Source organism: Cetorhinus maximus, chromosome 17, assembly GCF_964194155.1.
Source record: "Cetorhinus maximus chromosome 17, sCetMax3.hap1.1, whole genome shotgun sequence".
NCBI classification, from domain to species: Eukaryota; Metazoa; Chordata; class Chondrichthyes; order Lamniformes; family Cetorhinidae; genus Cetorhinus; species Cetorhinus maximus.
Genome location: NC_135895.1, coordinates 64,247,373 through 64,263,908, shown reverse-complemented (window position 1 = coordinate 64,263,908; position 16,536 = coordinate 64,247,373). Strand labels below are relative to the sequence as shown.

Here is a 16,536-nt window from a genome sequence, read left to right as displayed (position 1 = left end):
AGAAATGTATCTCCCTACTTGGAAGTGAAGGAAATTGTATGTAAGAAATAGGAGGAGTAGAACACATGAAGAGTAGACCATAAGGCCCCTTGAGCCAAGGGGGAATAAGCCTGTGTTGTTCATAGAAAATTGAGCACAGTGCTGCTCAAGAAACCATCATTGCATATATGTGAAGGGGCAGTTTCAGTGGAATCTCATTGTGTTGAACCTCCAGGATGTTTACTTTCCTAGGCAGAACCTGTCGTTTCTTCTTTCTGACTTTCTCTTCCCTGTCTGTCCTTTGTCTCTTTTGTGAGTCTGTTCAGGTGAATGATTGCACAACTTCTGGTGTAAAAACCTCCCCAAATGACAGCAAAGGTTGGTAATGATGTATTAGCATCAGCATGTGCCATGGAAGGCCAGAGTGCTTCTGTCTCTTCACTGTTAACACTGTTGCTTGTAAAACCGTTGCATGAATCACCTCTATTTACACCATGCCATGTCTCATTTACATCTAACAGTTCTTGTACTCATCCATTTACAAAAAGTGCTTTTATTATTGTAAAGTCCTCATTAACATCTGAAAATATTTTTTATGGACACTGTCAAATATTTGGGAATGATTATAAAGCAGGTGTTCAGGTGAGGCTGGGTTTACACACCAACTTTTTATTATGGGTCATAAATATATATAAAATGTAGATTGGAATTATGTCCCAGATGATAGACTGTAGATGAAAACTCGAGACACGTTAAAACAGCATGTCTGACTACAATTGAACCAATGGTTATAGTACAAATCAAACTGTTCTTAAATATCACCAAAGCCTAAGGCCAGGATTTCCTGGTCGGCAAGCAGGGGGCGGGGCCCGCTCGCCAACGTGTAAAATGATGCTGCAGAACTCCCGACGTCACCCCGCCTCATTTAAATTTTCAGGTCGACGGGGGCGCAGCAGAATCAGCTGTGCGCCCACTGACCTGTCAATGGCCAACTGAGGCCATTGACAAAGTAGTTAAAGTAATTAATGGACCCGCCTGTCCAACCTTAAGGTTGGCGGGCAGGCCAGGAGCCCTGGTGGGTTTTAACAAAAAGCATGAAGCCTCATCCACGGGCGGGATAAGGTTTCATGTAGATTTTAAAATTTTTAATATAAGTGTCAATGAAAGTGACAGACATGTCCCAACTCATGACAGTGTCACATGAGGGGACATGTCAGGGAAATTTATCTGTTCTGTTTTTAAAATTTTTTCAGGCAGGAGCTGATCTCCCTGAGGCAGCACTTAGCCTCGGAGATGAGTGCGCTCTTTTGCATGCATGCGCAAAAGAGCACACTCTCGGCTCAGGGAATCTCCCGCCCCGCCTGCACAGGGAGCACATAGCACTCCCTTGCGGACGTCACGCTGGGCGGACCATAATTGGCCCGTCCACGTAAAATGGGGGCGCCGATTGTAGGCGCGCCTCCACTTTCCCCCCAACAGGGGGAAAATTCTGTCCTTAAGATTTGGCTTCAGCCTAAGTATTGAACATAAAATGACGAGAAAAAACTATCCAGATGTATCAATGCTCACCATATCCATATATGGAGCAATCAAATGCAGCATCCTGCCCAACCACAAGTAATGCTAACTGATGGGGTTAGTGGGATGGGGTGGGGGTGGAAAGAGAGACCTTTTCAGCTGTTTAATACCCACTCTTTCACCACTGTCTCTTGCAACTGTTACTCTACTTTTGAGAGTATAACTTGGGAGAAAATGAGAACCGCTAAATTGCTCCCTGAAAATATTTTCCATCTATCATATTTTTAGTTTACTAGGGGCCTGGGATGTGGGGTAGAAACGACTTAGTTGTATACAAAAAGACATTCAGTACATAAAATAAGTTATTTAAAATAGCTGTCTGACAGGGTGAAATTCATTGGTTGACCTGCTATATAATGAATGTATTGTGGAGGCTGATTCACGGTTAAGGTTTACATTTCCACTGCAGCTTATGTAAACACTCCAGGAATAGTGAAATAGCAATTTCCCATTTATGATGTCACATAGCAATCAAAGTAAGTCTTACGCTATGCTGGCTAAGGTCCATATGTTTTGTTGATTGCTACAAGTCTATTGCAAACATTCAAATCTGACAGTGTTTCACTATGTTAAAGGCAGTGTAAAAAGGCATTTATACACTGCCTTTAACATAGTAAAACATCCCTAGGCTTTTCACAGGAGCTATCAAATAAATTTAACTCTGCTCCACATGAGATATTAGAACAAGTGATACATTTTTAAAGAGCATTTTAGAGGAGAGAGACAAAGGTTTAGGGAGAGAATTGCAATGCACAGAAAGAGGCCATTCAGTCGATTATGCCTGCATTGGCTCTTTTGAAAAAAAATCCAATTAGTCTCACTCTCCTCTTTCCCCATTACCCTGAAAATGTTTCCTTTTCAAGTATACATCCAATACCCCTTTGAAAGCTGCTACTGAATCTACTTTCACCACCCTTTCATTTAGTGCATTCCAGATCATACAACGCACGGTGTTTAAAAAACTCATCTCATCTCGAGGTCTTTTGCCAATTATCTTAAATCTGGGTCCTCTGGTTACTGACCCGCCTACCGGTGGACAATTTCGCCCTATCTACCCTTCTCAAAATACTTCATAATTTTGAACATCTCTATTAAATCTCCCCTTCACCTTATCTGCAGATTTAGTGATAACAATCTTAACTTCTCCAGTCTCTCCACATAACTGAAGTCCCTCATGCCTGGTATCATTCTAAAACATCTCCTCCGCACGCTCTTCAATGCATTGGCATCATTCCTAAAGTGTGGTTGTCACAACTGAACTCAGTGATCCAGCTTATCTTTCATTTCCCGTAACAAGCAGCTAAAGCTCCCTCTGATGGTTGATGTCTACTCAGTTATGGTAGTGATGTATTCAGACCAAGAAAACCTCAATTTGTAATGAATGAATTAGGGTTAACAGTAGTGAGAGGCTGCCTGATGCCTGTTTCAGGCCCCTATAAGTAACAAGCCATCAGGCCAACTACTAAGAGCCCACCCAACAAAAAATTCAAGTTGTGTAGTGGTTATAAAAATAATTTGCATCATATTTTTCTGTTTACTAATTTTAAAAGTCAGTTTAAAAGTTTTTCAGCTAACAAAAAAGGGAATCAAAAAGTCTTCTGCAGGCATATAAATGGTAAAAAGATGGTACGAGGAGGAGTGGGGCTGATTAAGGATCTAAAAGGGGATTTACGCATGAAAGCGGAGGACATGACTGAGGCATTAAACGAATACTTTGCATTTGTCTTTACTAAGGAAGAAGATGCTACCCAAGTCTTAATGACAAAGTTGAGACACAGGATGGGCTAAAAATATATAAAGAGGGTATTAGATAGACTGGCTGTACTTAAAGCTTATAAGTCACCAGGACCGGATGAGATGCATCCAAGGATATTGAGGGAAGCAAGGGTGGAAATTGCAGAGGCACTGACCATAATCTTCCAATCCTCCTAAGATACAGAGGTTGTGCCAGAGGACTGGAGAATTGCAAATTTTATACCCTTGTTCAAACAAGGATGTAAGGATAAGCCCAGCAACTACAGGCCAGGCAGTTTAACCTCAGGGGAAAGCTTTTAGAAATGATAATTTGGGACAAATTATCACTTGGACAAATATGGATTAATAAAGGAAAGCCAACACAAATTTGTTCAGGGCAGATGCTGTTTAACTAACTTGCTTGAATTTTTTGATGAGGTATCAGAGAGGTTTGATGAAAGTAATACAGTTGAAGTGGTGTACAAAAGACATTTGTTAAAGTGCCACACGACAGGCTTATCAGCAAAGTTGGAGCCCATGGAACAAAAGGGTCAGCAGCAGCCCGGAGACTAAAATTGGTAATACGAAAATACGAAACATGACGGGGACAGACGGTAGTGCCGAACAGTTGCTTTTCAGACAGGAGCAAGGGATATAGTGGGGGTTTCCCAGGGCCGCTTCTTTCCTCGATCTATATTAATGATCTAGGCTTGGCCTTACAGGGCACAATTTTAAAATTTGCAGGTAACACAAAACTTGGACATTTTGTGAACTACAGAAGATAGTGATAAACTTCAAGAGGGCATTGACAGGCTGGTAGAAGAGAAGTGTGAAGTGATTCATTTTGGTTGAAAGTTTGTTATGGACAAAGAAATCGACAAGTTGCAAAAAAATTGTTTTGGATTGGGGGAGAGTGGATTTTAGTAAAATAAGGCAGGATCTGGCCAAGGTAGACTGCGAAGTTACTTGTGGGGAAATCGACAGAGGAGCAGTGGGGAGTGTTCAAAAAGGAAACGGGAGGGTACAGGCTCAACATGTTCCCTCTAGGGTGATAGGAAGGAGTAACAAGCCCAGAGAACCCTGGATGACCAGAGATATTCGGGTTACGATGAGAAGGAAAAGAGAGGCTTTTAGCAGGTACAAGAGAAGTAAATCAGTGGAGGCATTAGTGAAGTACAGACAGTGCAGGGTGGAGCTTAAGAAAGCAATTAAGAGAGCAAAGAGGGGATATGAGAAAGCTCTGGCTGGTAAAAGTAGGGAAAAACCCAAGATATTCTATAAGTACATCAATGGGAAGAGGATAACCAGGGAAAGAGTAGGGCCCATAAGGGACCAAGAGGGCAATCTATGGGTGGAGCCAGAGGACATCACTAGAGTGTTGAATGAATACTTCACATCCGTCTTCACCCAAAAGAATGAGGATGAAGGTATCGAACTCGGGGAGAGACTGCGAGGTTCTTAAGCAAATTGATATAGGGAGTGACAAGGTATTGGAGGTGTTGGCAGGCTTAAAAGTGGACAAATCGCCAGGTCCAGATGATTTGTGTCCCAGACCGCTGAGGGAGGCAAGGGAGATCACAGGGGCTCTGACCCAAATTTTTAATGCCACGGGGGAGGTGCCAGAGGACTGGGGAACAGCTAATGTGGTTCCGCTATTTAAGAAGGGCTGTAGAGATAAGCCAGGGAACTACAGGCCAGTGAGTCTCACGTCAGTGGTAGGGAAACTATTGGAGAAAATTCTGAAGGAGAGTATCTATCTCCACTTGGAGAGGCAATGTTTGATCAGGGATAGTCAGCATGGCTTTGTCAGAGGGAGGTCATGCCTAACAAATTTGATTGAATTTTTTGAGGTGACCAGGTGTGTAGATGAGGGTAGTGCAGTTGATGTAGTTTATATAGATTTCAGCAAAGCCTTTGACAAGGTCCCACATGGGATACTTATAAAGAAGGCAAATGCACATGGGATACAGGGTAATTTGATAAGGTGGATTCAAAATTGGCTTAGTTGTAGGAGACAGAGGGTGATGACAGAAGGATGCTTTAGCGACTGGAAGCCAGTGTCGTACCACAGGGATCTGTGATGGGTCCCCTATTATTTGTCATTTATATAAATGACATAGATGACTATGTGGGGGGTAGGATTAGTAAGTTTGCAGATGACACAAAGATTGGCCAGGTGGTTAACAGTGAGGTTGAGTGTCTTGGGCTACGGGAAGATATAGACGGGATGGTCAAATGCGCAGATAAGTGGCAGATGGAATTTAACCCTGAAAAGTGTGAGGTGATACACTTTGGAAGGAGTAATTTGACAAGGAAGTATTCAATGAACGGCATGACACTAGGAAGGTCTGAGGAACAAAGGGATCTTGGTGTGTGTGTCCATAGATCTCTGAAGGCGGAGGGGCATGTTAGTGGGGTGGGGTAAAAGGCATATGGGACACTTGCCTTTATCAATCGAGGCATAGATTACAAAAGTAGGGAGGTCATGTTGGAGTTGTATAGAACCTTAGTGAGGCCACAGCTGGAGTACTGTGTGCAGTTCTGGTCGCCACATTATAGGAAGGATGTGATTGCACTGGAGGGGTTGCAGAGGAGATTCACCAGGATGTTGCCCGGGATGAAACATTTAAGTTAGAAGAGAGGTTGGATAGACTTGGGTTGTTTTCGTTGGAGCAGAGAAGACTGAGGGGCGACCTGATCGAGGTGTACAAGATTATGAAGGGCATGGACAGGGTGGCTAGGGAGCATCTGTTCCCCTTAGTTGAAGGGTCAGTCATGAGGAGACATAAGTTCAAGGTGAGGAGAAGGAGGTTTAAGGGGGATGTGAGGAAAAACTTTTTTACCCAGAGGGTGGCGGCGGTCTGGAATGCACTGCCTGGGAGGGTGGTGGAGGCGGGTTGCCTCACCTCCTTTAAAAAGTACCTGGATGAGCACTTGGCACGTCATAACATACAAGGCTATGGGCCAAGTGCTGGTAAATGGGATTAGGTAGGTAGGTCAGGTGTTTATCACGTGTCGGTGCAGACTCGATAGGCCGAAGGGCCTCTTCTGCACTGTAATTCTGTGTGATTCCGTGAACAAGGATATGCAATAAAGGGTACAATTCCAAAGGGGTAGAAGAGCAGAGGGATCGGATGTATATTTGCGTAAATCTTTGAGGATAGGTTGAGAAAGCATTTAATAAAGCATACGGGATCCTAAGCTTTACAAATAGGAGCATAGATAATTATCCAATTCCACTGTCTGAAAGTGTGGTGGAGGTAGATTCAATCATGGCTTCCAAAAAAGGAATTGGATAATTATCTGAAGAGAAAAATTTGCACAGCTACAGAGAAAAGGCAGGGGAGTGAGACTAGGTGAGTTACTCTTGCAGAGCCAGTATGAACACAATGGGCCAAATGGCCTCTTTCTATGCTCTAACGATTCTATAATTCTGTGACAGGAAAAATAGGGGGGTAAGTTCTTTTGCTGCAACTGGAATACTTAGCAAACAGTAGAATATATGACAAAGTTTAGCAACAAGAATTTAAAATCTTATTTTGAAATAATATTCTTTGGCCTTGATTGACCCCTTACTGTAATGCAAGTATAGATTGTCATTCAGGCTATTTGAGTGTACTAAGTGAGTAGGGTAGCCCGTTAACTAGAAAGGGATGCTCATTTAAATTGCATTTGGAATGAATCCTTGGGTATTGCATTTTGTATGGAAGAAAATGGTTGATTAGTAGCAAATGTAAGTAAATGTCAATTAAAAATTTCAACAGGCTATTTTCCTACACTGCATTTTTCAAACTTACAAATACAAGTTGCATGAGTTTCGTAAGTGAATGACTGGACGATTAGTTTCAGAAAGCTATGTTTGGCATAATCACACATTGCACCAGCACCATGAAAATTTCCATGTTGGAAACATTCCTTTTGTCTGATATATGTTTGGCTTAACTGTTACTATATTATTTTGTGCGTTTATGTTTTATCTTGCCTTCCATGTTGATGGTAATATTTTTTTCCTCTCCAATTACTTTTTCAGCAGAAATCTCAAAACTTGGTTACAGCTGTCCCAGAAGCTGGAACTTCATGAATCCCATATATCCTGAAGCAGAAGCAAGAAGTTTGGGTCAAAGTTCACTGTCTGGGAAGAATGAAAGATTTGGTCCCAATCTGGTTTAATTAGGAAACGTAGCAAACTGAAGTGGTTACTTCTTTGCCCCTTTCAAAAAGAAACACACAACAATATTGGAATCTTATCCTACAAAAATAATTTAGTACAACAGCATTTGAAAACAAAAGTAAATTGCATCTTTTGTGTTTCCAGAAAGAACTATTCTACATAATCCAAACCCAACAGTGACTTCCTGATGATCCTATATAAAACAATGAACATTTGATTAATTTTCCTGTCTAATGCAAACATTTGAAATAGGAAGTCTTGTACTTTGTGGGTAGTTATTCATCAAACAAACTGAGCATCTTTTGTCCCCACAAAGGCTATGAACCTTGTAGACTTATTTAAACTACAATCTTAAAGCTGTAAACCCCAGTGAGAAAGGTTAAAAGTAATATATTTTAGCTGTCTCAACAGAAAAATCCTGGTCAAATGAGCTACATTGTTAATATATATTAATATAAATGCATTTATTGTGAAGACAAAACAAAATAATATATGCCAGAACAAGAAACATTGAGCCTAATGATAGCTTTGGTGGATATTGTCCTTGTATTTGAGTTTGTGCAATTTAAAACAGAAAAATATACCTTGGTAATGACTGTAAAAAATATACATCCCGACAACATTTGCTACTGAGTAGAATGTTCACCAAGTATAGTCATAAAAAAGGTATGTGCAATAAGTTTGCCATTGAGGCCAACTGCTGCAATATTAGCTTTATCAAGCACTGGAATAAGACAAAATTGTATTTATAAACCTCAACAAGAGTATCTAGCATCATGAACATTGTTATTTTACAGCTTTCTGATTTAATAATGTAGCATGGTGGGTGAGAGTACGGTACAGAGTTAAAACGGGGCTGGATTACTTGGTATTTACTATTTTATACTATTAGAAATAGTAAATAAATTTAGCACTAGTATTGTTTTTGCCTGAGCGGCCTATGCATCACAGCGTCAAATATGTGGTGTGTGTGTATGTATGCATTTGTGTATTTTACACACACATGCACACATAGGAACAGGCTTATAAAGAATTTCTGCAATTCATTATATATAACAAATGCATGTGCAAGGTCATTCTGTGCAATGTATAGAATAAATTTGTATACACACCAGGATATTTTGGTTCGCTATCTTTCTATGTATAATTCAAGACTTCTTATTATGGTGCCATTTTTCTAATTACTGAAAAGGTAATTATCTTTTCCCTGCTTAAAAGTTGAGAATTTTCTCCATTAGGATTCCCAATCAAAAATAATGTTTCAATGAATCATATAAGTCCTTAAAACTGTTAATCTGGGTTTCTTGGGAAAAGCCTCTTCAGTAATCAGAATCTGTATGTTTTGCCAAAGCTTTGAGTCGCATGTGTTTTTAATTTCTGTTTTGCATGGTCATTGTGTAATTAATGAAATGAAAATAAGCCAGGGATCAAGTGGGACTGGGGTTGTTTGCCAGGAAATTCACTGAAAAGGGCAGAAATCCTTTTTCACTAAGACAATGATTGATCACTGATGTTTGGTATAAAACCATAGGGTTCCTGCATTTAGTAGCCTGAAAAGAGTTTATTTTTAAACATTACAGGTTACAAAAGACTGTATGATGCAACAGGTGTCCCTATGGCACAGTTGTATACTGTATAAAGCGTATATACTGATCATTATGTAGTGTTCCTCTTTCAAGCTGTATATATTTTCCCCATGTATATACATTCATTTGTATGATAGAGTGTAGCAATGTGTGTATGACACAGTTCTGGGAAATAAAGTGTGTTTCCGGGATTGTTTTGGGAAAGCCATTCTGTGGAAAATCTAAAGATGTGCATTTAATGTATGAAATAATAGTTTGTTTTCATTTCATGGTCCAAATAATAAAGACATTAAATGCTCAGTGCCTGATTGCTTTGGTAGTGCTCTTAAGATTTTTTAAAACAAACACTCATGTAGCTTGTTAGGTAGGAAGGTCCCCAGTCTGATTAGTCAGTCTATGCTGAGTTGTTTATCTCTTGATATTTTTACCTTATCACAGAATCTTTACAGTGCAGGAGGCGGCCATTTATTTGGCCCTTCGAGTTTCCACTGGCTCTCTGAAACAGCATTCTACCTATTCCCACTCCCCTGCCTTATCTCAGTAACCTTGCACATTCTTCTTTTTGATAGTAATCCAGTTCCCTTTTGAATTCCTCAATTGAACCTACCTCCACCCCCCTCTCAGGAAGTTCATTCCAGACTCCAACCACCTCTGGGTGAAAACATTTTTCCTCACATCACATTTACTCCTTTTGCCAATTATTTTGAATCTGTGCCCTCTAGTTCTCTTCAGTGAGAACAGTTTCTCACTATTTACCCTGTCCATACTCCTCAGGATCAGGATCTTGAATACTTCTATCAAGTCTCCTCTCAGCCTTCTTTTCTCCAAGGAAAACAGTCTCAACCTCTTCAATCTATCCTCATAGCTACAGTTCTTTATCCATGGAATCATTCATGTGAATCTCCTCTGTATTCTCTCCAATGCCTTCACATTCTTCAAGTATAGTGCCCAAAACTGGATGCAGTACTCCAGATAAGGCCTAACTAGTGTCTTGTACAAATTCAACATGACCTCCTTACTCTTGTACTCAATGCCCCTGTTAATGCCTAAGATACTGTCTGCTTTATTAACTGCTTTCTCAACATGCCCTGCCATCTTCAATGACCTATATACATATCACTGAGGCTGCTCTGTCCCTGCGCCTCCTTTAGAGTTTCTCCCTTTATTTTATACTTCTCCGTATTCTTCCTGCCAAAATGAATCACTTCACTTCTCTGTGTTGAACCTCATCTGCCACTTGTCATTTTACTGGATGCCTTGCTATTTCCAAAGATGTCTTTTTGGTTCTCTCCAATCCATATTTCTCAGGTTACACACCAATTGTTAACATGTCAGACTTGTAACGTTACAAGCATTTGCAATTGAAATAGACAAATCTTGAGATCAGTGACTATAGAATGTAGCAATTAATTCTGCCATTCAATCATAAGTATCTGCTATTCATAGTGTTCTTTTATGGGTGATTATTGACCAGGATAGTAGGGTCTTTAAAACACACCTGCACCAAACAAAATACCAGATGAGGCCTCTGTTGAAACTCTTCAACCTAGTTTCAGTTCAGGCTCATGAAGAACTTAAACCTGCATTGCTCTGACACAGGTGAGAATTGCAGAAACTGAGCCAAGCTCGTTTAGGGTGCTCTTCTAAAATTGGAATTAAGGATTATTGGTGAGAATGAGCAGAAAATGGTTCAAATGTGAAAATGCGCAATTGTACATTTTTTTATACACTTAAATCTTGGTTAAGTGAACTGATGCAACCAGTAAATTGGAGAAAAGATCATAATGTTTAATTAAAAACAAACTTTCCACATTCTTTGCTCTTAACTGGGTTTCTGTCCTATAAAGTTAAATTAATCTTTTAAATAACATTTCTCTGCATTAAAAATAAAGGCACTATATTGTGTTACTGAACACACTGAAGTGGCAATTATGGCAACACTGATCTATTACAAAAGAAAACAACTGCACCAAGTGCTTTGAGTTGTATTCAATTTCCAGCGCACTCCAAAATCCAAATATCAAATTCATCCTTACCTTTTAGCCTTTGATGGGAAAAACATAACATCCTTCTACATTTATGTGTACTGTGAATACTTTTGACAGCATAATAAAAATAGCTTAATGGTGTGTGTGCAGGCATGGTGGTAGGCAAGAGAGAAAGAGATCAAATGAAAACAACACAATACCCATTTTTGAATAAGCTGAGATAATTTATTTTTGTTACAATCTTAAAGTATATGCATCTATTTATATATTAAAATGTGCACTCCAGTTGTCTCTGTAAAGACTTAAATATTCATGCCATTTCATACACAAGTAAACCTAGGCCACTTTGTACTCCAGCGGAAACATAGGGAGAAAACATTCATCATTCAGGTCATTAACAACATAAAGCTTTGGAATTCCTCAAACCTTCACACTGCCCTAAAGACATTTTAGATCATTTGTCATTCTATTCCCTGGAATGAAACTTTGATGTCAAATCTGCCTTGTACTTCACTGTTGCAGTACTCCATTTCTGTTACTAGTCTCTGCTAGCAAGTCATATAAATGATCCAGCAATCGCTGTCATCAAATATTTGGCAATATAAGAATGTGCCAATTATTATTTCCCAATTTATCAGATAGTTCCTGCAGACGAGCAACAACCCCAGATATTAGTAGTGTAACAAGGTAGTTATTTCAAATTTTCACCAGTCCACTTGTAATTTGCAGCTTTAGATTAGTTTCCTGCATCAGTGTTGATAAAATTAAATGTCAAAGCAGCAACGGCATTTTAAAATAAACTGAAATAAAATGAAGCCTCTCAACTGGTTATGTTGCCTTTATGTTGCTTACTTTTGCTGGCTGAAACATCAGGATGAGATAAACTTGGTCTGAAAAACTTAGAATTGAAGAACTGTGGGAAAATTAGTGCTTGTGAACCCTAAACAATTCCATAGGTATAACGCTCTCCTATCCCTCTAGTTGTCAGTTCACAGATCTCAGACTAGGATCAGATCACAAAGTGGAATACAGCTGCATGTAAATGATATGGCATTTATAGAATCACAGAATGATACAGCACTGAAGGATACCAGTCAGTTATTGCACCCGTGCTGGTTCTTTGAAAGAGTTATTATCCCATTCCCTTGCTCTTTCCTCATAGCCTTGTAAATATTTTCCCTTCAAGTATTTATCCAATTCCCTTTTGAAAGTTACAATTGAATCTGCTTCCTTTCAGACAATGAAGTCCAGATTACAACAACTTGCTGTCTAAAAATGTTGCCCCTTGTTCTTTTGCCTATCGTCTTAAACCTCTTTCCTCTGGTTACTTACCTGTTTGCCGCTGAAAACTATTTTTCCTTTTTTACTCTAATCAACACCATTCATGATTTTGAACACCCCTATCAAATGTCCTCTGAACCTTCTATACTCTAAGGAGAACATCCCCAGCTTTTATATTCTCTTCACAAAGCTAAAATCCCTCACTTGGTACCATCCTAGCAAATCTCTTCTTGCAGCCTAGTCCTTGATAATATGGTGAATTGAACACAATATTCTAGCTGATGCTGAACCAGTACCTTAAAGGTTTAGCATAATTTCTTCTCTTTTGTAATCTATGCTGCAACCGCTCAAGCCAAGGATTCCATATGCTTTTCTTTCAATAACAGCTTCTCAACTTCTCCTGTTGTCCTCAATGATTTGTGTTCTGTTCTTGCATACTCTTTAAAATCGTACAATTTATTTCATATTGCCTCTTCTCATTCTTCTACCAAAATGTATCACTTCACACTTCTCTGCATTTAATTTCATCTGCCATTTACCTGCCCATTTCACCAGTGCATTTTGTGTCATTCTGAACTTCATTATTGTTATTATTTAATCACAAACCAAATCCTCTATTCAGTGCATTGACTATTGTGCAAATGAGGTCTTAACCTACCTAGTTTATAATATTCTAATTCTAACCTCATGGACTGCAAATTTTATTTTTTTTGCGAATCCGTTAATAGCATTGTAAATACATTTGCCAGCTCAGGTGAGATCCATTATTTGATGTACTTCACATTTGCAAACCAATATCATGGATAACATGTTCCATCGGGAAATAGTCACACCTGTACATCTATAACAAAGTAAACAGCTGCGTTGATATAAAACAGGGTCCAGGTCTTAAAGACAACACGCTGCTGAAAGCTGGATTTCTTTCCACAAAGTAAACATTAAGAGGTTTTGATCAAAAACAAAAGTTCACATTATTAAAGCAAAAAAGATCAAGCCTCATCCCCAAAGTAAAATGCAATACTTATTAAATACTAAGCAAGCTTTTATGGTATTTAACGATTATATCATCTTTTGAATTCCAACTATAAACTTTTCCTTGTGTAACAGCTCATCATAACTAAGGTTAGTCCCTTGATTTCAGATGCATTTCAAGTTTCCCAAAATGCAAATCCACTGTGAACAATCTGCATTGTCCTAACTGATGCTATAGTATTCAGTGTCTGACTTGTACCTCAATGTGGTAAAGTGCTTGTAGCGATTATGTAGAAGGTAACCAACACAACTGCTAAAATCCTAATGAAGCTCCATCACTGAGCGGCCAACCAACAGAAGCATTCATTTACCATTTGGACATGCTGGCTATAGAGATGGCAGATCAGATTGGCTTATAGAGTAAAGTAGTTACGTATTTCTTCTTATACCGATGGGTGGCACTAAGAACCATCACGCCATCCTAGGACAGAAAAGTATTTATTAAAACATTAAAAGTCAGCATTAACTTTGAACTGATCTTAGAATAGCCAACCAGGTTGAGATCAGGTGAGGTATATCACTGAGCAACCAAGAGGAGATTTGATGTACCATATAGCGAATAATTCAGTTAAGATACAATAAAAAGCAATCTTCTCGTTATACTGAGCTAGGATACCAATTTGCTGACATCACAAACAATTGTAACACTCTTCCTTTATTAAGACCTGTCAAGTCCAATAGCTCAGAAGTGGTACCAACCAATAAGTCGGCTCACTGAAATGCAATAAGAGTATGTGACATTTAAGAAGGACAGGAAGCTAAGAAAAGGTGTAGAGGTGGCTCTGTTAATTAATGATAGTATCAGTGCATTAGAGAGAGATGACCCAAGTTCACAAAACCAGAATGTAGCAGTTTGGGTGGAGATGAGAAACGATAAAGGCAAAAAGTCACTTGTTGGAGTGGTGTACAAGCCTCTTAATTGTAACAACACGGTAGGACAAAGTATAAAGGAAAAGATAATGGGAGCTGGTCGGAAAGGGGCAGTGATAATGATGGGAGGATTTTAATCTACATATAAACTGGGAAAATCAGATGGGCAAAAGTAGCCTAGATGAGGAGTTCATAGAATATTTTCGGGATAGTTTCTTGGAACAGCATATCCTGGAGCCAACCAGAGAGCAGGCTATACTAGGCAATGAGATGGGGTTAATTGATAGCCTCAGTGAAGACCCCCTAGGGAGCAGCAATCAAAATATAACTGAATTTTACATTCAGTTGCAGGAAGAGAAGAGTGGGTCCAAGACTAGTATTTTAAGTTTAAATAAGGGCAATTATGAGGGCATAAAAGCAGAGCTAGCTACAGTGAACTGGCAAATGAGGATAAAGGATAGTTCCATAGAGAAGCAGTGGCAAACTTTTAAAGGGATATTTCAGAATACACAGAATAGATACAGCTTGATACTGTCTTTAACTTTTTTAGTTAACCATGGATGGTGGGTTCTCCCCCTGGAAGTTTTCATTCTCATTGGAATGTATCTATTCCATTGCCCCTTGACATTACCATTGCTGAATCCCCCACTATCAACATCCTGGGGGTTACCATTGACCAGAAACTGAACTGGACCAGCCATATAAGTACTGTGGCTACAAGAGCAGGTCAGAGTCTAGGAATCCTGTGGCGAGTAACTCACTTTCTGACTCTCCAAAGCCTGTCCACCATCCAGGACAAACAGCCAGTTTGATTGGCACCCCATTCACAAACAATCACTCCCTCCACCACTGATGCACAGTGGCAGCAGTATGCACCATCTACAAGGTGCACTGCAGGAACTCACCAAGCCTCCTTAGAGAGCCCCTTCCAAACCCACGACCACTACCATCTAGAAGGACAAGGGCTGCAGACACTTGGGAACACCACAACCTGGACGCTTCCCTCCAAGCCACTCATCATCCTGACTTGGAAATATATTGCCGTTCCTTCAGTGTCTCTGCATCAAAATCTTGGAACTCCCTCCCTAACAGTACTGTGGCTGTACCTATACCACAGGGGCTCCAGCGGTTCAAGGCGGCAGCTCACCAGCACCTTCTCAAGGGCAATTAGAGATTGGCAAATAAATGCTGGCCTAGCCAGTGACACCCACATCCCATGAATGAATAAAAAAAATCCAAAAAAGGAGACAGAAAGCAAGAAACTACAAGCCAGTTAGCTTAACATCTGTCATAGGGAAAATGTAAGAAACTATTAAAGATGTTATAGAATGGCACTTTGAAAAGTTGAGGGAAATCAGGCAGAGTCAACATGGTTTTGTGAAAGAAAAATCATGTTTAACCAATTTGTTGGAGTTCCTTGAAGAAGTCACATGTGCTATGGACAAAGGGGAACTGGTGGGTGTACTGTACTTAGGTTTCCAGAAGGCATTTGATAAGGTGTCACATCAAAGGTTATTGCAGAAAATAAAAGCTCATGGTCCAGAAATCTATTTCCTTCTTAAAAATATTCAATGACTTGGCCTCCACAGCCTTCTGTGGTAGAGAATTCCATAGGTTCACCATCCTTTGAGTGAAGAAGTTTCTCCTCATCTCAGTCCTAAATGGTCTACCCAGTATCCTGAGATTGTGTCCCTTTGTTCTAGACTCCCCAGCCAAACAAATCATCAACCATGCATCCAGTCTGTCCATCCCTGTCAGAATTTTATATGTTTCAATGAGATCTCCTCTCATTCTTCTCAACTCTGGTGAATACAGGCCTAGTTGGCCCAACCTCTCCTCATACAACAATCCTGCCATCCCAGGAATCAGTCTGGTGCACCTTCGCTGCATTCCCTCTATGGCAAGTAAGTCCTTTCTTAGGTAAGGGGACCAAAACTGCACACAATGCTCCAGATGTAGTCTCACCTTGTACATCTGCAGTAAGACATCCTTGCTCCTATACTCAAATCTTCTCGCAATGAATGCCAACATATCATTTGCCTTCTTAACTGCTTGCTGCACCTGCATGCTTGCTTTCAGTGATTGGTACAAGGACACCTAGGTCCCTTTATACATCAACACCTCCCAATCTATCACTATTTAAATAATACTCTGCCATTCTGTTTTTCCTACCGAAGTGGGTAACTTCACACTTATCCACGTTATGCTGCATATGCCATGTATTTGCCCACTCACTCAACCTGACTAAGTCGCTTTGAAGCCTCTTAACACGCTTCTCAACACTCACATTCCCACCGAGTTTCATGTCATTGGCAAA

General features: G+C 39.9%; 2 protein-coding genes across 3 annotated transcripts in view; one reads left to right on the top strand and one right to left on the bottom strand.

Moving 5' to 3' along the window:
* The window catches only part of pde4dip (phosphodiesterase 4D interacting protein), a 545,686-nt gene extending 536,338 nt beyond the window's left edge, over nt 1-9,348 (top strand). The window contains exons 49-50 of one of the 2 annotated variants that reach the window (XM_078561344.1): nt 297-357; nt 7,322-9,348. In XM_078561344.1, the coding sequence (XP_078417470.1) occupies nt 297-357; nt 7,322-7,461 (201 nt within the window). In that variant the 3' untranslated portion in view covers nt 7,462-9,348. The remainder of the gene's footprint in view (nt 1-296; nt 358-7,321) is intronic. The other variant, XM_078561345.1, reaches the window with a different exon arrangement.
* Nucleotides 9,349-12,570: 3,222 nt separating this feature from the next.
* LOC144692456 (5'-AMP-activated protein kinase subunit beta-2-like) overlaps nt 12,571-16,536 on the bottom strand; it is a 52,121-nt gene continuing 48,155 nt past the window's right edge. The window contains 1 exon segment of the mRNA XM_078561343.1: nt 12,571-13,770. Within this exon segment, the coding sequence (XP_078417469.1) occupies nt 13,693-13,770 (78 nt within the window). The 3' untranslated portion in view covers nt 12,571-13,692.